This window comes from Myripristis murdjan, chromosome 19, assembly GCF_902150065.1.
Source record: "Myripristis murdjan chromosome 19, fMyrMur1.1, whole genome shotgun sequence".
NCBI classification, from domain to species: Eukaryota; Metazoa; Chordata; class Actinopteri; order Holocentriformes; family Holocentridae; genus Myripristis; species Myripristis murdjan.
Window position 1 is genome coordinate 24,177,359 of NC_043998.1, and position 22,418 is coordinate 24,199,776.

At 43.9% G+C, this 22,418-nt stretch overlaps 1 protein-coding gene across 2 annotated transcripts; it reads left to right on the top strand.

Annotated features, from left to right (window-relative positions):
• The first annotated feature begins 340 nt into the window (after positions 1 to 340).
• Positions 341 to 21,347, top strand: hlfb (HLF transcription factor, PAR bZIP family member b). Of its 2 annotated transcripts, none has more exons than XM_030077769.1 (4): positions 341 to 765; positions 3,189 to 3,527; positions 13,839 to 14,053; positions 16,769 to 21,347. In XM_030077769.1, the coding sequence occupies exons 1-4, from the start codon at positions 648 to 650 to the stop codon at positions 16,985 to 16,987; spliced, it is 891 nt and encodes a 296-aa protein (XP_029933629.1). In that variant the 5' UTR covers positions 341 to 647; the 3' UTR covers positions 16,988 to 21,347. The 2 variants fall into 2 exon arrangements, with proteins under 2 accessions (XP_029933629.1, XP_029933630.1); XM_030077770.1 differs by having other exon boundaries at positions 16,772 to 21,347.
• Positions 21,348 to 22,418: the final 1,071 nt, after the last annotated feature.

The window sequence follows — 22,418 nt, forward strand, 5'->3', positions numbered from 1 at the left end:
GTGCCCACTGTACTTTCACTGAGCACCACAGGAGCCACTACTGGAATATTACAAGAATATTATAGGAATATTGTGCCATAAAGAACAATATGGTCACCGAGATGACTACAGGCGCGCTGCAAGTCCATGCAGGGATATTATAGTGTTATTGTATGAATATTATAAGGTTATTATAGGGATATTGTGGTGATTTTTCATTTGAAACGGCTGGCAGGAGACGACAGGGAGGAGAGAGAGGGAGAGAGAGAGAGGGAGAGGGAGAGGGAGGGAGTGAGAGAGTGATAGAGGGAGGGTGTTTCTAGCCTGGCTCTCACGGTTTGACGTCAGTAGACCTCCGTTCTCACACATGGGATCGGTGCTCGGTCTGTCCGCCTCGCGCAGCCCGGTGTCACGCAACCACAACAGATCCCGGTCCGGTCAACACCAGGCTTTATTCTAAGGGGTCGCCTCCTACCTCTAAATCCTTCATTTTTACCCTTCTCCTTCTACTTTTATTTTTTATTTCCCATTATTTTTCTCCTTGATTTTTCCCCTGTCGCCGATCGCCACCGAGGAGTACTACCACACCAGCAGATTTATCTATTTTTTTAATTTACATTTTTTTTTTTTTAATTTGATTTTTTTTTTCCTAATCTCTCATCGCCGCGATGGAGAAAATGTCCAGACATCCCATCCCGGTGAATCCAAGTTTTCTACCTCCGGCGACGCACGGCGTGCTCAAATCTCTCTTGGAAAACCCGATGAAGCTGCCACTCCATCATGAAGGTGAGCCAAAATAATATTTGTTCTGATTTAATTTGCGGTAGTTTGTTCGTGCACGGTTACGACCCTTTAATTGGCTGTTTGGGAATGTTCTCATTGTTCCTAATCATATAAATGACATATTGCCCACACCTGCTGCCAATTTTGTTGATATTAATCAGGTTTTACAGGTTGTATTTGTGCCTGATATGGACTTTTGACATTTTGAAGAGGCATGAGTTATGAGGAATTTCAGTTATGCCGCTTTGCCTCTGCTGGGTACAAGCCTCCTCCTCTCAGCCCTCAGGGGCTTCAGAGGTGGATTAAAAACAAGACACTTTGACTCTGCACCTCTACCAAGCCATGACACCCATTTTTATGCTAATTTTAAGTGTCTTTAAAATGCTGACAGGCAGCACATTTCCAACTTCAGTGGCTAATGCACGCTCCAGTCCGTCCCCCTGAGCTGCTCAGCCTCAGTCCATGGCGGATCAGGCTCAAAAAATACCTTTAAATGAGTAAAAGCAGCGTCAATGGGCTGTTACACTTGAGGCAGAAAACTTGCAGTACACGTTGCATTCATGTGCTTTCGGGAAATAGCAATGTCCCACCTGACAATTTCCAACCCTGTCTCCTAAAAATACAACTAAGCTGCATTCTTAATTACATTTAATGGGAATTTTATTTATGTTGTGGATTATGTTTGTTTCTGATGTATCACAAATGCATTTCTAATATGTTGCAGGCGCCTTTTGAGCCAGGTTTGTCACCTTTAGCCACCAAAAGCACTTGGTTCAAGTTAGGAAAGGGTTAAACTCAGTCATAAAACCCATTTGTTTACGCTAATGTAAAGTAATGTAGGTAACGTTTCCAACAAACGAACACGACTGGACTCGAACTCGGGGTGAAAGTCGGTTGTTTGACCCGTCCTCCAACCCCGCCTTCTTCCTTACAAACAAACATAATTCATGACAAAATGCGTTGCCCTGGAAAGAGAAGGCAGCTCAGTTGTATGGGAATGTAACGTTCAGGGCTCCAGTTTCACGGAAGCGCCATTCAAAGGTGAATGATGACGCTGGACAACCTGCGAAAGTTTTGCTTTACCTGTGTGTCCGATTTATGCTGCAGTGCTAACCTTGAACCACCCGAGCGTGGCGGAAAAATCAGGTTTGGCGCCAGTTAAAGGCACATTTCGTAGCTGTTCGCAGTTCGCAGTTTGCCAGACCAACCATCATGTGTTTAAATGATGTCACTGAACTGGCTTGTTAAGCTGCACGTCTTCTAGCTTGTTTTGCACGTCCTCACGGTTTGATTTTCCAACAAAATATGTAGCGAGTGACGGGGGGTTTATTCCAGGGGTCCAGGAGACAAAATTTCTCAGAAACAGTCCCTGCGAGCGGCTCCATATGCCAGACGTTTCATGGAGACACTCTTAGGTTTCATGAACATGAGACCACAGGCCGCTTAGTAAATAAGAATAACTAATGAGGTCAGAGGTCAGCTCCAAAACAGAATCACAGACGTTCAGACCTTCTTTGATTTCCCTGCATCGGGAACCTTCCTTATGTTTGTCTGCCATGACTGAAACCTCAGGAACCCAAAGAGGTTTCTAGAAAACCCTCAACTCTAGAAGGTGCAAACACTCCTACGGTTTGTTTTCCTTACTCTGAACCATCAAGTAAAAATTAAAAGTTTAAGTTCACACTTCGCAATTAGCAAGTGAACCACGAATTGTAAACCAAAGTCACGTAGAGTCTCAAGTAACCGGTTTATTGGACGGAGTTTTCGGTAACCTGACGTCCCGGCGTGTTCGAGATTCTGGCAACAGGAAGGGAGTCAAAACAAACCCGATCCCAGTCCCTGTAGCTTTAGCTTGAGTTTGCCCCTGGTTTATTTTATATTGCAAGGCTTTACAAGCCTGAGTAACTGATGGCTATCAGATGTCAACATGGGTCTCTTTAAACCCATAAAACATTGTTTTGGTGTCATTTCCTGTAGTTTGTTCACATTATGTTCCCACTCCTAAAAAAACTGTGCTGCAGCTTTCTTGGGCGAGGACAGAGACTCCCGCTTTCAGACATCTTGGCGTGATTACCTCACATCACCCGAGATCAAACGATACTGGTTTCACCTGATATAAATGGCACACACACACACACACACACGGAGCTGTCTTCTCTCATGGGCTGCAAGGAATGAAATCCTCTGGAATGATTTGTCCTTAGTGAAAAAGTGAATTCCTGCACACACACGTACCACCTCAGGTCAAAGGACTCAAACGTCAGCAATAAAATATGCAGAAGTGATCCGTGTGTGTGGGAATTTACTGTTTTAGCAAAGAGTTCACCAAACAAACTAAAGGAGGAAAAGCTCCAGAATTTCAATAAATCTCTCTAAACATGCTTGAATGTTTGCTGATTTTTTAAAAAAACCCTTCCTCTGTGCAGCGTTCAACAAGGAGCAGGAGAAGGAGAAGAACCTGGAGGAGGAGCGCAGCGCCCCCCAGTCGGCCTTCCTGGGCCCCACGCTGTGGGACAAGACCCTGCCCTACGATGGAGACAACTTCCAGCTGGAGTACATGGACCTGGAGGAGTTCCTGTCGGAGAACGGCATCCCCTCCAGCCCCTCCCAGCACCAGCCGCACGCTCAGCACCAGCCTCCCATCATGCCCCAGGCGCCGGCGACGCCATCGCCCTCCGTGATCGACCTCAGCAACCGCGCCACGACCTCCGTACACACGACCTTGGTCTCCCCGAACTGCCTGCACAGCAGCCCGGCCAGAGCAGGTAACAGAGGCAAAGAGACGTCCAAACACACACACACACACACACACACCACAAACACACACACACATTTCCCACAGTGTTGCTGTCATGTGAAAACCCTTCGCCTCTCTTTGGTCTGTCAAACCGAAGTGGATAGCCTCAAAAACGCACGGTGGTTAATCTGCAAACGAGGCCTTTTCCGGGTTCCTGAAAGGCGTGACATCTGGGACGTGCAAGGTTTTCGCCCGACAGCGAGGATTTACATTACAGGCGTTTAGCAGACACTGTTACCCAGAGCGACTTACAGCGGGTGAAACAGTAGAATAAGCCTCAATTCCCAGTGCGACAGGTAAACAATAGTAAGGAGTGCAAGGGTTAGAGAAAGAGATTACGAATGCTGGAAGTGCGAGAGAAAGAAATCGGCATGGAGAAGGGAGATAGAGCAGGTTTTTTTTGTGTTTGTTTTTAAACTTAAAGACGCCACGTCAGAACCAGTTTCTGTGTGTCAGGAGTGAACAAAAGACAGTCAATGCATCTCTTTCATCACAAGCTTGAGCCGAAGCGAGGCGGTAGCAGCGTGTTTGTCCTCCTCAATGATCGCTCGTGATGGATGAACCGAGAAGACGCCCCGGTCGAGTCGAGCGGGAGTTCCCCCCCCCCCCCGCCCCCAGAGCGTGAAAAAGCATCGGACGCCGCCTCGGGGGGATCGATGAGAAAATCAATCGGCTTGTTGAGATGCCGTACCTGCCCTCAGCCACGGCGCAGGTGAGGAGGAACGAGCTGCGATCGGTTCTTCAAACTGAATCACCGTCCGAGCAGAGGGAACGAGCGCTGAACAATCCCCCAGTTCGCTGTTGCACCCAAACACATCATTCCTATAGCTTCAAATTTTAAGGCGAATCGATTTCCTGACTGCGTATGCATACGTTTACGATGTGGATCGACTCTCTATGTCCGTTAATTTCATAGTTGTAGCTAAAAAAAAACCAACAGAAATCCCAATTCTTCTCAGGCTAAGGTCGATCTGTCTTGACTTTTTGCGATTAAAAGTCGCCAAATTGTAAGATTGGAGGTAATTACAACCACCGCTGACATCTTACCCGTCAGACCAAAGTGTTTTCAGTCCCGGTGGACGGTTGGACCTTTGGTTGTGCGCGTGATCCCACCGCCTCGGGGGCTAATCTCGTGTTTATGGGCGCTGACATTCGCAAAAAAAACACGCAGAGAAAATACCCCTGAACTCCTTGGAAACAAAAGAGCTCAAAGGTCAAATCCTTGACGCTATCAGGGACGGGGAACGCTGGGTAAGGGGTTAAACTGGTGCAAAGGTGAGTGGAGATGCAGAGTGTTTGTTTAGCGACACGCTAACGCCCGTGGGTCCGACGGGCCCGAAGCGAGGAGAACATGAAGGGGGGGGGGCTCGCTTAATTTGTGCTGCAACCACGGTGAGGAAAGCACATTCACCCAGGCATCAAGAGTGAAGTAAGTGTCAAATTCAACACCTCAGCAGATGTTCTGGTCTGAGACGAGTGTGTGTGTGCGTGCATATGTCCATATGTGTGTGTGTGTGTGTGTGTGTGTGTGTGTGTGTGTGTGTGCATATATATCTGAGGCCGAGAACTTCCTTTTTTCCTGTGCTACTCCATCCGTGTTCCTCATGTGTAGAGGAAAAAAACAAACCGTCCTCTCACAGCATGCACAGACATGTGACTTACTCCTGTGTGTGTGTGTGTGTGCGTGCGCGCATGTGCTAGTGCATGTGAGGGCGTGTGTGTGTGTGTGTGTGAGGGAGAGCGAGGGAACTGCTGTTGCGCTTGTCCCTGCATGAGCTCAGTGTTTTAAGAACATAGTGTTCTCTCCAGATCTAGGCCAGGGGGCGGGAACGCTCACGTGAACGCCGGCCAACTCACACAAACTCCTCGGCTACGGTCAAGTTTCCAGCGCCGTGTTTACATAAAGTGATCATCCCGCCGCCTCGCTCGCTCACACACACACACACACACACACACACACACACATGGTTTAAATGTGCTAGTCAGCCTGCCCATTCAGTTTGAGACGAGTCATGTCTGCACGGCAGGCTCGCGGCTCAGCCCTCAAAGTGACAGCGAGTTTGCCCTCGCAGCTGCAACAGGAGGTCAGCCGGAGTGGATTTTTCAAGGCGTTTGCTGCAGCTGATACCTCACAGATATGCAGTAACTTTGCGTTTTCGTGCCAATAATTCGCTATTCCAGCGTTTCCACCCACAGTTGTATCCTTGACGGAGTGGAAAAGCCGCTTGTAGACACTAAAACCCTCCATTGAAGCCCAGATTCATGGAATTCCCACCTCAGCTATTTGATAAGAGGGAAACTCTGTGATATATTACTTTTAAAAGGAATAAAAACAATGGAAATAAATAAAACTTTCAGGTTTTCCAGACTGTTTGTCTGCGGCTGTTGCCGGGGGGAATCCTCCATCCCATCCGGGGCGGAGGACACCTCTGCTTTAATGTCTTCAGTGGCATTCTAACTAATCTCAAAGTGGTGTAAGGTCTTAAATGCAGTGAAATATAACGTGTTAAGGCTTAAAGTCTTAACACTTAGTCAAAATGTTGTGGTAATATGCCCAATTAGCTGTTCTCCAAGCTCTACTGTGGTTTTTACTGTTTTTAGGTGTATATTTCATCCAAACGCCTTGAAATTTCCCTCTTAAGTAGCTTCAAAGTTAGAAAAAAAAACGTATTTTTTTCGCATATTGTAGCACAGAGTCACATCCATGTTGCGTCTCTGATACTGAGGGAAACACTCGGATCCACGCCGCCGCCGTTTCATGGCTGCAGGATCACATCAAACGGAAAACAGATCTCCACGTCTCGCGCTTCGTTTCAGACTCATTTCCCCGCGTTCGGCTTCTCTGGAAACCTCAGATCTCCTCTAGAATTTGAGATAAATTTGGGAGGGGAGTGGCCGGACTGAAAAGGTTAAAAAAAAGCCTCTCTTAAAAACTGAACCACATAAATCTTGTGGACACTCGGGGTCGTTTTGCTGCTTTGAGTCCTTTTAGGAGGCGTAAACGTAAGAACAACAACTAAAAATCGACCTAAAATTGGCTCGGCAGCAGCACGGAGACGTGATTTTCACACTTTGACGAGCACAGAGTAGAGTAAGGGTGAACGTTCAGGTTTTGGTGGAGTTTCAGAAGCCACCGCCTAAGTATCAGGATAAGGATGTTTGTGTTTTTTCAAGACCTCCCCCCCATTCTCTCTCTCTCTCTCTCTCTCTCTCTCTCTCTCTCTCTCTCTCTCTCTCTCTCTCTCATCTCTGTTTGTTTTTTCATTATCTGGTAAACCCTGGATAACCCCGCTTGTTCTCGTCTTCTTATCTACTTGACAGTCACAGGGGCGTGTGGGAATACAAATATGCCAGATTATGACATAGATTACAGTGCTATGTATAGACGCAGCAGATTATTACTAGCCTGGGCTCTAAAACAGGCAGGGTTTAGTCATTTTGTGTGCGCCGCGGCTGCCCTGCGAGGCGACCGTGGGAAGGATCAGAGGGATAATTAGGCAGAGACGGAGGACGCGGCGTGTTTTCTAACCTCCTCCCCGGGGCCGGCGGCATGAAAGAGAAGAAGCTCGGCACCATGGGAAACGTCCGGAAGCACCGATCCGGTGGCGGCTCACGCGGATGAAGCGTGCTCAAGTTACACACACACTCACAAACACACGCACACACACACGTGTCAAGACATCCTTGCAGGTGTCACGTTTGAAGCAGCGAGGCGGGTCGAGTGAAGGCCGATCGCCCGCCGCTCCTCCTCCTCATGAATCCACTCCCATCACGTTAACGCGCCGCTCGGAGACGGAAGTCACAAAATTCCCAGCTGACGGAGTGCGATCGAAACACCCGGACACCGGCGAGGTTTTCTTTGCTTGTTTGATCTGTGATATTTGGTCACACAAACCCCGGTTTCAGCTGAACATTCAACTTTAATGGGTGTCTGTGGATATTCTCATTCATCCAGGTCATCGTTCTCTTTGGGCAAAATTGAATCGTAGGCAACTGGACTTGTATTTGTCTCAGGAAGACGTTTGGCCTCTTATCCAAGGGGCTTCATCAATTCGGCACCACCACCGGCAATGATGAAGCCCCTTGGATAAGAGGCGAAACGTCTTCCTAAGACAAATACAAGTCCAGTTGCCTACGATTCAGTTTTGCCCAAAGAGAACTTTAATGGGTACTTATATCTTTAGATCTCTAGTGTCATCTTTTATTCTTTATTTTTTATTTATTTAATCTTGTACTCTGTGGATACTGCTGAAAACTGTGAATTTCCTTCGGGATGAATAAAGTATCTATCTATCTATCTTAATCGTTTTTTTTTTTCTCCGTCTGAGCTTTTGAACTTAAACACCTGAGGCTTTTCCTCAAAAAAAAAAAAAAAAGCCACCACAGGCATTTTCACCATTTTCACCATTTTCACATGCGTTTGGATGGATTTAAGGTCGTAAGGTGCCACAAAATCAGAATTATAGCCGGGCAAGGCAGGATTTTTTTTTTTTTTTTTTTTTCAATGCAAAAACACACCAAATGCATCATCCTGGAGCACAGAGTGGGCTGCAGCGGAGATAAGATTTCCATCCCCGCTAATTCAGATGCTGCAGGTTCACCTCGCTCACCTGAGTGGAATTCACATTGAGATTTAACACCCGTCCCGAACCGTCCGCGAGTAAACATTTTTATCTGCACGAAAGCGGGGACGGCGAGTTTTGTGGGTTCACACTCGTCACGATGAGGAGACGCGCATCAGGAGCTTTAACTTGAGTGAACTAGCCCTTTAATATACAATAACCTGGGAAACTGAACAAGAAAAAAGAAACAGAAACAGAGCGAGCAGCAAAAACTGAGCTGAGGCAACTCACGCAGACATCGTTATTGATTATACTCATGTTTTGATTGGATTGATTGGTTGATTGATTGATTGATTGACTGATTGATTGATTGATTAGGATAATGTGACACAGACACACACAAGCAGCTGGTCTTGAACAAACTGCTCTCACCATTATTAGATCTTTTCCAGTTTGCCGATGTGGTATTTCTTGAAAATGAAGTAATTTTTTTCCTGTCAGTTATTCTCACGGCCACTAGGGGCCGCCACACCGTCTGAATCAGCTGTAAGTGTGTTTTGACGATTATAAACATTAATACTGTCTTTTTCAGTGCAATGCCAGGCGTGAAATTTAAACAGTGTTATCTTGAACGGTTAGTTTGTGGTCACCGGACAAAATAATCTCCTCCCCATCATTTGAGAAATCCAGGCTTCTGAGGGGCCAAAAATGCAGAAAATCAAGACTTTTTGCTTTTATTTGCTTTATTTCTGGCTCTTACGCAGCACTTTATGTATCAGATTTTGGTCTCCAAATCTCCAATACAATAAATCTCTAATTCGATTCTCCGTTGTAACCCAATATTGCACCATCGATAGCAGCGATACCACTATTTATCGGTGCATCTTGCATAAACCTGTTGAAAGTGACAATGTATAGGGTTTACAGTGTTTGCTCACATTTAGACGGGACCCCATTTAAATGCATCTCAGAAGGTTAAATCTGAGCTGAGAAGTCTTTCTTTGGTAATTGCACCTCGCAGGGCTGATCCGCTGCCACTCTGAATTCCTGACGCTCCGACCGGTCTCGAACGCAGCACAAACCCTTCCCTTAGCCCTCCGTCTTATAAAGTGTGGTTCCTTGGTGATTGCCTCCTCTCTGTCTTCTGGCCCAGCTCTCCTAACCCCATCAAAGCCCCTCATCCCGGCCGGCCCGCCCCCATCTCTCCTCCTGGTTCCTCCCACCTGCCCCTGACCTCCGAGTCGCTGCAGGGGAAAAACAAATAGTGCATTTCCAAGAATCGCTGGGGCTCCTAGCATACGGGGGTCCTACTCTCTCTCTCTTTCTCACACACACACACACACAGACAAATTCGCCCCGAGCAAGCCCATATGTCAGCCTCGCCCTGCCGTGCAGCGAGGGCCTCATCCCACCTCAGTCTTCACTTAATTGTGGCATTTGCTTGTGCGACCGGGTTAATTAGATCTTCGCTGAGAGCTGCCTGATGAATGACAAAGGGCCTCTGCAATTGGACGCCTCGATTAGTGTAATTTACAGCGCCCTCTGTTCGTCAGCGGAGAACCGTTTGTGAGCAGAGCCGGGAACGAGGGGGCGCTTTGCTCTCGTCTCCCACGGCAACGAGAAAACCAGGGACGCATCCTTTAATTTAGTTTGGTGTTCAAGAGTGTTGACGGGATGCGGAGACATTAAACGTGCACGATGCGAATCTCCTTTATTCAGTCCGTATTATTATTATTTTGTCATTTGAATCTCCTCACTTAAATCGATCTGTGGAAATTTGGCGTACTGCACCTTTAAAGGAGAACACTCGTTTAAAGGTGCACTCGTTTCGGCGTTTTGAGTTTTGGCTCAGTTACTTGCATGTTGGGTTTGAATTTGTTTGAAATTTTTATTTACGCCACCTGGTGCAAGATGATAAAAAAAAAGAAAAAACAAACAAACAACAACAACAACAAAAATTCCAAGATTAATTTTCAGAAATTTCATGAGAAAAGAAAAACTCTGAGATTAAAATGGTAAAAAAAAAAAAAAATGCACAAATTTACAAAAAAAATTTTTTTAAATTTTGAGGTCATAAAGTCACAGATTTATAAGAAAAAAACTCAGAAAAATTGAAAAAAATGAGTTTTTTTTTTTTTTTGGGTAAATTTACCATCCAAGTTTTTTTCTCAGAATATTACAACCCCCTACCCCAGCTCTGTTTTTTATTTATTTATTTATTTATTTATTTTGGCCCTAATGCGCCGTCGTAAATGTGAGGTCACCTTTAAAGATCCACAGAAATAAAAATGCTAATGATAATAATAATAATAATAATAATAATAATAATTTTTCACAGGAACTTCAACTTTTACTAGTTTTTGCTCGTTTTGTTTTTAAAATACAAACCTCACAACAATTTTAGCAAACCGAGCTCGTAATTAACTGACTTTATTGCATTTTTTTCAGGGAGTTTTTCAGGGATTTTATTTTGGAAAATTTCCCTCTCCAGCCACTTAAGGGTTAAACAGACTTTATTATTTTCATGGCTGTTGATTAATTCCTTTTGAGCACGGCATCACTTGAATTCAAAAGTTCCTCTATGAGCTGGTATACACTTATTTTCAGAAAGAAAAAAAAAAAAGAGAAGTTGAACTTGATTATAGCGGGTCACCACAATAAAGCGCTCAGTGTTTTATCAGCCAAGGTTTTCAGCCAAGTTACTCCTTACATCCTTTTAACAGCACCAATTTTTAATAATAATAATCAGAATTTTTTATGCCGTCAATCACTTTTGCGAGAGTAGGTGTCTCTTTTATTCAAATGCTGGATGAAAAAGCGTGGAGGATTGGGAAGCTCTTTGCATAATCGCCCAGAGCTGCAACTTCAAGACGCACACATCTGTAAAACCAGAGGGACTTTAAGCTTCAAACTGACACCAATTTCAGCAGTTCACTTCTCGTCGTTATTGTCTAACCATGTGTTAATTAAGACACCCACCACGGTTACATAACACGTCTGTGAGTTGTCCAAATGAATATGAAACACAGCTTTCGACCGAAATTAGACTGAAACACACTGACGGCTGGGAGATATGCAAATGAGTCCGCATGATTCCTTTCAAATTCCTCCATCGCTGCTTTGTTCTTGGTTTTTTAAGCGGCAGGTTGAGATGATTTCAGCAGATCAGTTGACCTGGTGATTTTTTAATTTTTTTTTTTTTTAACAACGTCTGGAAGGAGTGTGATTCACCACGAAACCTGCAGAGCTGCCGCGCTGATAATTTGGAGATCTGCAGGGCTGTTTTTCCAACGAGGAGGCCGTTCATGTTAAATAATCCCTCACACACCGGCAAAACAAGGCACATCAAATATCGCTGTTAGCCGGGACGATTTTCATACACCGCTAGGCTTGACACCTTAAAGTTTGCATTTTAACTTCATAAAACTCAAAAAGTCAAATTACAACCCCACATGCATTGCAAAATAACTGATTTTGAACCCCTTAAAGAACAATTCAGCCGTGATTATCGTCATGGAGAAGACACACATCACATGTTCAACAACGTTTACACTACGTTCTCCTCAAAATAAAACTAGCCAAGATGAAAAATCAATCAACTGGATCAACAGGCGTAAATATTGGCTAAACATTAAAGTAAATCCACCACACTGTAAAAAAAAAAAAAAAAAAAGGCAATAAACCAGTCGTTTAACGCAGCAGGTGGCTAAGGATCACCTGGTGAACAGGAGGTGGTGTGATCAGTGTATGGTGTGTTCAGGTGCATATTACACTGTAAAAAAAAAAAAAAAATCCACATTTTTAACTCGATACATCTCATCTTCAGTGTTCAAGTCTCATTTTTATGCAAACAAGGTGGAAAAAAACTGCCAGTGGGATGAGATAATCCCACTTGTTTCCAGCGCTAATCCGTTTTTTCCACAATTTTCTTGCATCAAGTGTCATTTTCTTGATCCTAGTGGCTGATCCGCCTCGTTTCAACACATTTATATTTGAAACAAGTGAAACTGCATTGGAAACAAGTGGGGAAAACACAAGATTTTAGCACTAAAGATGACACTAAATGACTTCTCAAGATTTTTTTTTTTTTTTTTTTTTGCAGTGTAGTCTACACTCACAAATAACTCCTTTAATCAATTAAGAATCTGTGATTGTAAGCGGTAACCGTGGAGATGATGGTGTTTTTTTTTTTTTTTTGTTTGTTTGTTTTTTGTGTGTTTTTTTTTTCCTTCTTACATTTCCACATCTTCACAAGGTTAAAGCAGGAAGGCTGCCCACGTTTTCCATCTCTGATCAGTTTGTCACAGACTGCAGCCCACTCAATGCAAAGCATGTGCAGAGCCATGATGGCAAAGCCTGGGAGGAGGAGGGGAGGGGGGGCAATGATGATGGGATGACGATGTTACGAGAGAGGACAGAAAGAGAGAGAGAGAGAGAGAGAGAGTGACTGCGGCAGCCAGCATGTCCATTAGCAGGGTCAGGGTTGCACTGTGAATTGTAAATTGCGGCAGGAGGCACTTGAGGCCACTCGAGCTGCTTACCTTCCTACAGTGTGTGTGTGTGTGTGTGTGTGTGTGTGTGTGTGTGTGTGTGTGTGTGTGTGTGTGTGTATGTGTGTGTGTCACACTGCGGCGGCGGGGAACAGAAGACCGTGTGGGCGTCATGGAGTCGAATATTTAGCATAAAATAGTCCCAGTGCGTCATCTGTAGCTGTGTAAATTCATCCACTTTCACACCATTTTGGGTTTTGTATTCGGCGGAGGGGGGGGGGGATTTGTCATTTTGGCTGCGGCTGCTTCTCCACTGGCCTGGAGTTTTATCCCTGCGTCTGTCGCCACCTGCTGGTTTTGTTTTGTCATTACACCCACACAGTGTTTGGACAGCCCAGTGCTTACACCCAATTTACCACCAAGTGACTGTAATATATCACTAACAACCAAAAACACATGAAAAATAGTCATAGATATTCCTATGACCATAATAAAGCATCAATATTTGAGCAAATAAATCCAAATTAGATCCTGCTTCCACTTCTGGTGATGATTAGAAGAGCGCTGAACGGCTGTGTTTTCTCAGACACCTTTTTTTCCAACATGTTTTGCTTTTAAAAAAGAAAAAAGAGAGAAAAGTTGAGTGTAACCGTACTTTGATTGCAACTAAAAAAAAAAGAAAAGAAAAGAAAAGAAAAAACTGATGATTAAGAGAGTGCAAATTTCCTCAGGCTAATTCCAGAAAATGATTGGATTACCTTCAAATCGGCTTTGAGCTGCCCCCCCACATTCTGCCAGCAAGAGTTATTGTTATGAATTTGTTTTTCCTGCTTGAATATCACACCAGTGTATCTCCACCAGCTACCTGTCAATATACTGTTGATTTTTTGTTTTTTTTTTTGATTTTTTAAGTAAATATCATATATCTGATCTGACTTGATCATGAAAACCAGACATGTGATTTGCTTTGTATGTCTTGTTGAATAGTTTAAGTACAGTAATGTCTGTTAAAATGTGTATTCCTGAGTTTCCCTGCCATTGAGTAGATGAGGTGGCCTCTAATGGTTTCAGGTGAGAGTTTTATTGTCCCATGTTGGTCTACATGCAGTTTCTGTGGATCTTCAGCACTGATAAGAGCTTAATTCTAGGGACAAAAACTGACAACTTGAAAACAGTTAAATTTAAAGGAATAAGTCGGTGTTCAACTCCACTTCTTCCCTCCTGCAGGCCTGCCCAGCTCCAGAAACACCCCGAGCCCCATCGATCCAGAGTCCATCCAGGTGCCAGTGGGTTATGAACCCGACCCGGCCGACCTGGCGCTGTCGAGCGTCCCGGGACAGGAAATGTTCGACCCGCGCAAGCGCAAGTTCACGGCCGAGGAGCTCAAGCCCCAGCCGATGATCAAGAAAGCCCGCAAGGTCTTCATCCCCGAAGATATGAAGGTAACTTGGAGCTTGTTCTCTCTCTCTGAGCCAGGGACATGCACAAGAAACACAAAGCAGACTGTGTGCTGTTTGTTTCTAAATTGATCCTAAATTTGAGAGCTTTCTCCAACAATGAAGATTCAGTTTGCAAAAATGTTACCGCTTTTGAACCAAGGACTTGCCTACTGTTTTCTAATCAGTACAGTTTCAGTTTTGAAGACTTAGTGGCAGTGCAGTTTCCACCATTTATTGTGGAGAAATAAAAAAAAATTAAAAATCTGCTTCTGCATTCCACCGCTACAGGACTCATCAGTAAAAACGACCCAGACAAATGAAAATAAGTCAGAAACTCACAGACAACAATCAACAACAAAATAAATAACATCTAGTTTCTAGGTTCTGGCGTCTGATTGGTCCATGATCCCTGAGGCAGCCATGTTGGATGTCCAAGGCTCTGTGTATGATCCAAAAGAGCTGCTGGTTTTTAATGCCAAGGCTTTGCCAAATTCTCCAAGAGTTTGCATGAATCCCATTTTTGGAGGTAAAAATCAGCTCCTCAGTTCAGTCGCAGAGAGTAGAGGGCGTGACGTGATCTCACTTTTCAATAAATACACCAGTTTATTTGTGTAATGACATTATCCTGTGTTGATTTTCCTTATCTCAGTCATGTCGTCTCATTCAGGCACTTATCGGTGATGCAGTCCAGCTACGTTTCCTCGGTCTCTGTGATCAGTTAGACCGCCGGGTGCCTTTATTTCCCCTGTGGTCACCTCGTGTGCAGCTCGGGGCTCGGGGCTCGGGGCTCGGCGCTCGAGGCTCGGGGTTCAGGCCTCAGGGCTCGGTGCGGTGTGTGCAGGCAGATACAGCCATTAGCAGTGATTATGGTCAACAAGGCTTAACGCCACCACAGCAGCTCTGTTGGAACAGGCTAGGACGGACCGACTGGTGAACTCACTCTCTCTGTCGCTCTGTCTCGTCCGTGACGTAGACCAGCAGCCGTCCGCTCGCTCCCTGCGGCGGCTAACCCTGATCGCTCCGCTCCCATTGGCCCAGTCCGACCCCGGCAGGGCGGGTCCTCCGGGTTAAGAAGCTTAAGCGGAATGAATGAAGGCCCAGCACGATGCCATTCTCCCTCTCTCCCACCCTCCCTCTCTGTGTTTGCGCTGCTGTTTGCCGGGTCAGGCTTAGGGGATTTGGCTTTTAATTTGTTCAAATAAGAGTGGATCCATGTGTGGACACAGTCCAGTAAATGAATTGCTGAAAGCTGATTGTGAAAGCAGCTCGGCAGAGACTCAGCAGAGTGTGGACACCCGAGTGTTGGTAATTCACTAATGGCTAGCGGCCCTTTGCAAAAAGAACACTGGACGCTGCTGTCTGGGCGTGTCAGAGCTCCGTAATCACAGTCAGGATCAAATACAGTAAACGTACAGGAGTCTCTGTGGGATCCCTTAGATTGTCTAGATCTGGGGAGGAAATAAACCAAGGTGGACCAGGTGGAGAGACAAGGCATCTATTAACAAGTTAAGAACATCAGGCGGCTTGAGACAAAACAGCCTTCAGACGGTGGGAGTCTAAGGTGTCAAAGCTGGTAGGTCATGTAGTGACGACACAGGAACCAAGGAAGGTTAAACGGAGGGGAGAGCTGGCCAAAATGAATGAAAAGCAATGTCCTCAATGTCCTCAGGCAATGTCCTCAACAGTACTGGCGTTGACTGACCATAGTAGCCCTCAAGTATGAAACTAACCTCTAAGTTTTGCTATTCATACCTTTGGCATAATTGTAATATTTTATGTAATTTCACACAAAATCACGTCCTGAACTCGTAATAATCTTGGTCATTGTTGGATGTCCTGATTTATTGTATCCCCAAAAATGTCAAGGGATCACAGCATCCAAACACATCGCAGACATCGTGCATCCTACCCTGTAAAGACGTCGTTGTCGAACGTCGTCTCTAGAAAGCAGCCCTCGCCCTGTGATTTTGAAGGACTGACACCAAAACCTGACGTTAGCCGTTGACGTTTTCGATCGCTGAGACATTGTCCTCTACCAGACTCCATTGTGGCTGCTGGAAATATCTGGACGTGATGTTCCGCTGTCTGTGCCGAACCAGTTATCCTTGAAAAATATCCAGAAATACAACACAGTACTGGCATTGTGTAGACAGAGACTAACATTTCGATTGGTACATCATTGTTCAGATAACAGCAGGTAACAATAAGCAGGGAGAGGCGGACAGTTAGCAGACAGGATGAATAAGACGGCTGGATGTAAAGCTGCAGGCTGGTCGGCCTCAGCGGCTCCTTGGACTAGATCGTGTTTGCCATGGAAACGGTGCATGTTTTGTGTCTGCGCAGCCTTGGATGGATTGCAGCTCAGGGTTTCATTCACAACATTCTTGTTTTTGTCTGTCTCATGCTGTTCTGTTTTCTCGCGCCGTCTCGGGAACATTCAGTTTGTGTGTTGAGGAGAAGGACGAGGCTGAACGTCAGCGGTGAGGAGGGAGGCGGCCCAAAGGGACGCCGAGGGCAAACGAATCCTTACTTTTTTAACTTTTTTTTTTTTTTAGTTTTTATGTGCCAACAAAATCTGAGAAGTGTTGCTCAAAAAGTCTCTGCAATGTTTTGTTTAAAGGTTTAAAGTTGAAGTGAGGACACAACTAGGGGGAATTTAGCACAAGGCTTAGGGTTCTTCTTTTGATTTTCCCTCTTCCTTTTCTTGTGTCCATCGAGCAGGACGACAAATACTGGGCCAGGCGCAGGAAGAACAACATGGCCGCCAAGCGCTCGCGGGACGCCCGGCGGCTGAAGGAGAACCAGATCGCCATCCGGGCCGGCTTCCTGGAGAAGGAGAACTCAGCCCTGCGGCTGGAGGTGGCCGACCTGAGGAAAGAGCTCGGCCGCACCAAGAACATCCTGGCCAAGTACGAAGCACAGCATGGACCGCTGTGAGGACACACACTTACACACACACACACACACATATATACACCCACACACACAAACACACTGAGAATGACAAGCCCACTCTCCGCCAGTGATCCTGTTGTCACCTGTGCTCCGGTTCCCCAAAGTGTCTCATTCTGAGGTATGACACAAGAAGAAACCATACATGCACCCGTGCATGTAGACAACACACACACACACACACACACACACACACACACACACACAAACAAACATATACAATCCGTGCAAAAACACACACAACTCTTTAGGAATCTCCTTGGCCCTGTGAACTCTCCTCATGGACTCCTGTGTGGTTTTTCCTCTAGCTGTCCAGAGATGCTAAACTGCCACTCCGCCCCACCCCCCACCCACCTGTACACCCCCCACTCAATCACCCAACGCCCCCTGCCCCACCCCACCACCACCCCAATGTATGGTTACGGCACTTTAGAAGTACAGCTTTTCAGTCAAAAAAATACAAGAAACGACAGAAATCAGCGAAGCAAAACTCACTTTTTCACCGTTTCTTTTCTTTCTTTCTTTTTTTTTTTGCTCCATCACTCACAGTTTTATTTTCTCACAGACTACCTACCTGGCAGGTGGTTTCCCCACCTGTTGATTTTGTACATAGTGTTTATGGTTCATGTGCTGTACCATAGCCTTTCTTCTCCTTTCTAATGACCGTTGTATATGAATGTGTACCTCCTCCGCTCTCCTGATTCATCAAACAGCATCTGCTCTTTATTATTATTATAATTATTATTGTTATTATGATTTTTTTTTGGTTTTGTTTGGGTTCATATAAGACCAGGCTAGACGACTGCTTCAGTACATGTACAGTTCATTGTGCTCATTAACCGTGGCGAGGTTCATACGCACAGGGTGTTGAAAATACCACCGGTCACTGGGGTTCAATGTAAAGTTCGATATTCCACCTGATTGGACTGCCATCACACCTGAATGGACATTATCAGTCGTAACTCCCCCTGCAGGTATGAGGTAGTAGGTGCATCTTCTTGTGCAGTGGTTCTCAAACTTTTTTCAAGAATGTACCCCCTTTGAAATATTTCCTCAGCCAAAAGTAAAACAAAAAATACAATACAGTGTCATCAGCATACGAGACAACAACCTGATACTGAGGAGATTTTGTTGTTTCTGTTTCTGTGGCGGCGGGTATGACTGATAACGTCCATTCAGTGATGTGATAACAGTCCAATCAGGTGGATAATCTCACAACGACGGCTGCCGAGCATCATTTCGCTTTTATTTTGAAATGAAGCCGCAGCCGACCGCTTCACTCTGGGTGACAAACTGTATTTTCAATACCGTCTGAGGTAAATTTAGACTGTAGTACTTGTGCTTGTGAACTGGGCCTTTGTTGATAAATGTGACATTTTCCCTTCATTTCGGTAACTTCAGTGTTTTGTATGTTGTTTGTACGGTGAAGTCATCCCGGACGGTGTTTGGCCATACTTCTTACCTTACACTTCACTCGGTAAATGTACGTACACGTTGAGGGATTGGATGTCCTTCCCCCCTGTCTGTCTGATCCAAATCCATCTAATTTGTCTTTTTTAATTATTATTATTATTAGAGTTAAGCTGTATGTAAGTTGTTGCACCATGCCACTGTACACACTTTAATTGGTAAAAGTCCTTTACTTGCCTTGATAATGGAACCTGCCGCACTGGAGACACAGAGGAAGACGCTGCAGAAATCCCAATTCTTAATCCAGTTTGCTCAAATACTGGAGAATAATTTTGAAAAAATAAAAATAATAGTTTTGCTGTTCTGTAAGCTGGAAGTTACAGGAAAGATCTGGCAACTTGTTTTAAACTGGTAAAAACAGCAGGGCTGGGTAGGCTGCTTCGAAACTGTATTCCATTACCGTTACGGTTTTGATTACATTTTCTTCTATGCCAAAGAACAGATGCCACGACTGTATTTTAATGGCCTTTTGTTCCATTTTCTTATCGTTTTTGTTCCGTACAGCAATCCAATGCAAATCCTCTGGTTATTTACTTCAGTGCAATAGAGTTTCTGTATTTAACTTCAAACAGGATTCATAGAAATAATACTTATTTTTTGAAACAGTTATATGCTATCAAAATACATTATTTTTGTAGGTAACATAATGGAATACAGTCACATTTTTGAAATCAACACCTTTGCAAATATTCAGGTCCTACCCCGTCCTGCTGTTAGGGCATACATACAGATATTTTTAAGATGCCGCACGCTTACTGAAATAGCACCAAAAGAAGACGAAAAAATCTTCTTAACAAGTTAAGTTACAAGGAATCAATTTTATTTCGCATTTTACGAATTGACAAATGAGCAGAAAAGCAGGGAAAAAGGTGCGTCGAGGGCATTCCTGCAGCGCCTCCTGCTGTGCAGAGCGGCAGGTCGGCAGAAGTCGTGTCACACACTCCTCACGCCACGAGTGGTATGTCGGCTGGTTCTTTTGTTTTCATTTCATTTCATTTTGCCATTTGGATTCAATCCGTCTGGAACCTGAAGCAATAAGTTCATTCGACAGTAACGGCGTCGCTGATGAGCCTGGTGGCAGACGTGAAGTAAAAGCTGCCTGAGCTTTTTAATTCATGTTCAATTTTCTTTTTTTTTTTTGGCATGAATGAAAAGAGCATCTCCATAGTTTCCCCTCTCGGGCTCATCAGTGAAAAAACGACACCTGGTTCTGGATGTAACTTGTCATATTTACATTTAATGAAACACATTTCATCGCTGCTCGGTGAAAACCTCACATCTCCAAAGGGAACTTTTTTTTTTTTTTTTTTTTTGACAAATAAAGAAAAACTGTTTTGCTCTGTCTTTGCAGTGATGCCTTCAAATGTCTCCCTAAATCTGACCAGCAGCTAAAAAAAACAAACAAACCCAAAGACATAATTTTATAAAGTTATGAACAGAGAAAAGGAAGACAATCTTAGTATCCTAGTGAAGCTGGAATCAGATGATGCTGGTGTTTTTACTTGGGAAATGACAAACGATACATCACTTATCAATATTATAATCATTAATATGACCAGTTGCAGTGGGGTTGTAAAAGGTTTTATGAGCATCACCTATGGCAGATTTTCTTTTTCTCAGCTGTCATCCTTCGATTTAAGTCAATAATCACCAAAACTGGAGTTGCGAGGTTTTCACCCAGCAATTTTTATCTTTGTGCAATGTTTTTTGTCTGATTTTCATTACGTTTTTTTTTTTTGTCCAGCATAGCAATCCACAACTCCTCTGTTATTGACTTCAGTGCAATAGATGGTTCTTTATGGCTTTGGCACGCATGACTTTGTTTTTTCTTTTTTTTAATTGTCTCGGTTTTCAATCTCTGTCCCGACCCAAAGTGTAGCTCAGCGATGAGCGCGGTGCCCCCCGGTGGCCGAGTGAGAGATGAATGTATCAGATGTATATTTGAAGAAAAAAAAAAAAGAAAAAAAAAAAAGAACACAGTGCATTTGGGTGAGTGGTGTTGTCTTATACTGTGGAAAAAAACCTAATCACTTTAGTACTCTTTACTACAGACCAAAAGAATACAGTATAAAGGATATATTGATATATTAAAGGTTTTAATGTTTATACAGAGCTATTCTACTTGTTTTTTTGTACAGTCTGTTTTCCTACATAGATATTTCCTGTGTATTTTGGAAAGGGTTATATACATAGTTAGTATATATATATATCTATATATATAGATATATATATAGATATATAGATATATATATTCAGTAATCGACACTATTACCAAAATGGTTTTGCCCAAAGACTTGGTTGGGCATTGCATGGGCATTATGGAAATCCTCAGACTTTTTTTTTTGTTTTGTGACTCACAGGATATGAAAGGGTGCTCGAATCCTTTCTAATGTTTCTCCCGCTTAGTTGAAATACCTCAGCCTGAAGTTTCTTTGCCCTCCGCCAGGCCCGTGCAGCCGCCTGCGCCGCCTGGAGCCCCCGGCGTATGATGCTTTATCCAGTTCTTTGATTGCTTTGCACCAGGCGCTCCGCTCCTCCAGCTCATGCTCGCCGAGGACGGAGGCGCTCCTATGTAGATGCTTATGTATGTACTATAGTTTTATGGCTACATTTTGGCCTCAAGGAATGTATTCACCCAACCTGAAGCACTTATTTTTCTTTTCTTTCTTGTTCAGTTGTTCCTTTTATTTTGGTGTGATTTTTCTATTTCCTCCCCCCTCCTGGTGTTCAGTTCTTCGATGAACCTTCAGTATCTGCTCTTCTCAGAGCTTTTTCCTCTCAGAGCTCTGTTATGTTTGAATCTGTGTTTTCAGATATTTTTCCTTGTCCTTGATTATGTTTCTCATGATCAAAATAAAAAAAATGTTAAAATCCACTCTGATTCCTGGCTTTGTCCTTGTGATTAATTTGCCTCCTGAAATCTGTGTAAAAGAACAAATCTGGTCGAAGCAACTGACTTGATTTCATTTTCATGCTGTAATAAAACAATGCAGAGCCTCTGCAGTTTAATACAGCAGGGATTCAGTCTGCACCGGTTTTGTATTGTCAGATATAAATATAATTGTGCTTTTCAAAAATAATTTTTCTTTATGAGACTGGTACATGTTCAAAAAAAAAAAAAAAAAAAAAAAAAGGAAATTCAAGCAATAGAAAGAGACAATGCAGATAGCAGTACTGGTATTGGTGCTGATATTTTACTTGGGTCGAAGGAAAAGTATTAATAAGGAAAAACTGCTTCAGTAACATTTAACCTCATTTTCCTTACAAATTTACCCTGAACTATCTAGGAACTGTCTGCAAAATGAAAATTAATGTATTTTATTTTATTTTATTTTATTTTATTTTATTTTATTTTATTCATTGTTTTTTTTTTTTTTTTTTTAAATGACTGCAGTTTTCATTTCTTTAAAGGCAATTTTGTTCACCAGTGGCTCATTTAGTGGCAGCTTCACAGTGATAAAAAAAAAAAAAATCAGCTGAATGCGTCAGGGTTGCACAGGAAGGAGTGGCTGAAGAGAAACTGAATGAATGAAATGAAAGAGCGCTGTGACCTCGCCAGCTCGGCTCTGTCTGGGTGAACGAGGGCCGCCCGGTGTCACAGGGTTCAGCTGTGCTCCTCCGCCAGCCGCAAAGCCTCGATACATCCTCCATGTTTCCCTGCTGGCAGTGAAGCACGGCAGGTCACAACATGATTGGTGTGAAAACACAACACGCAGCTCAACAGGCAACAAACCAGTCATTAAGCCTCCAGGCTGCAGGACAAATGGAGAAGGGTCAAGTTCAAGTTTAGGTTTATTTAAAGTTACAGTGTATAGTCTGGCTTTACAGGGCCGGAAGTTTACACCTCCTGACCTGGTCCTTACAGCAGGCAAGAAGAAAAACCCACAGGAGGGACGGGGAGAAGGACGGCAGAGACACAGACAGAGTCAATCAATCAATCATACTT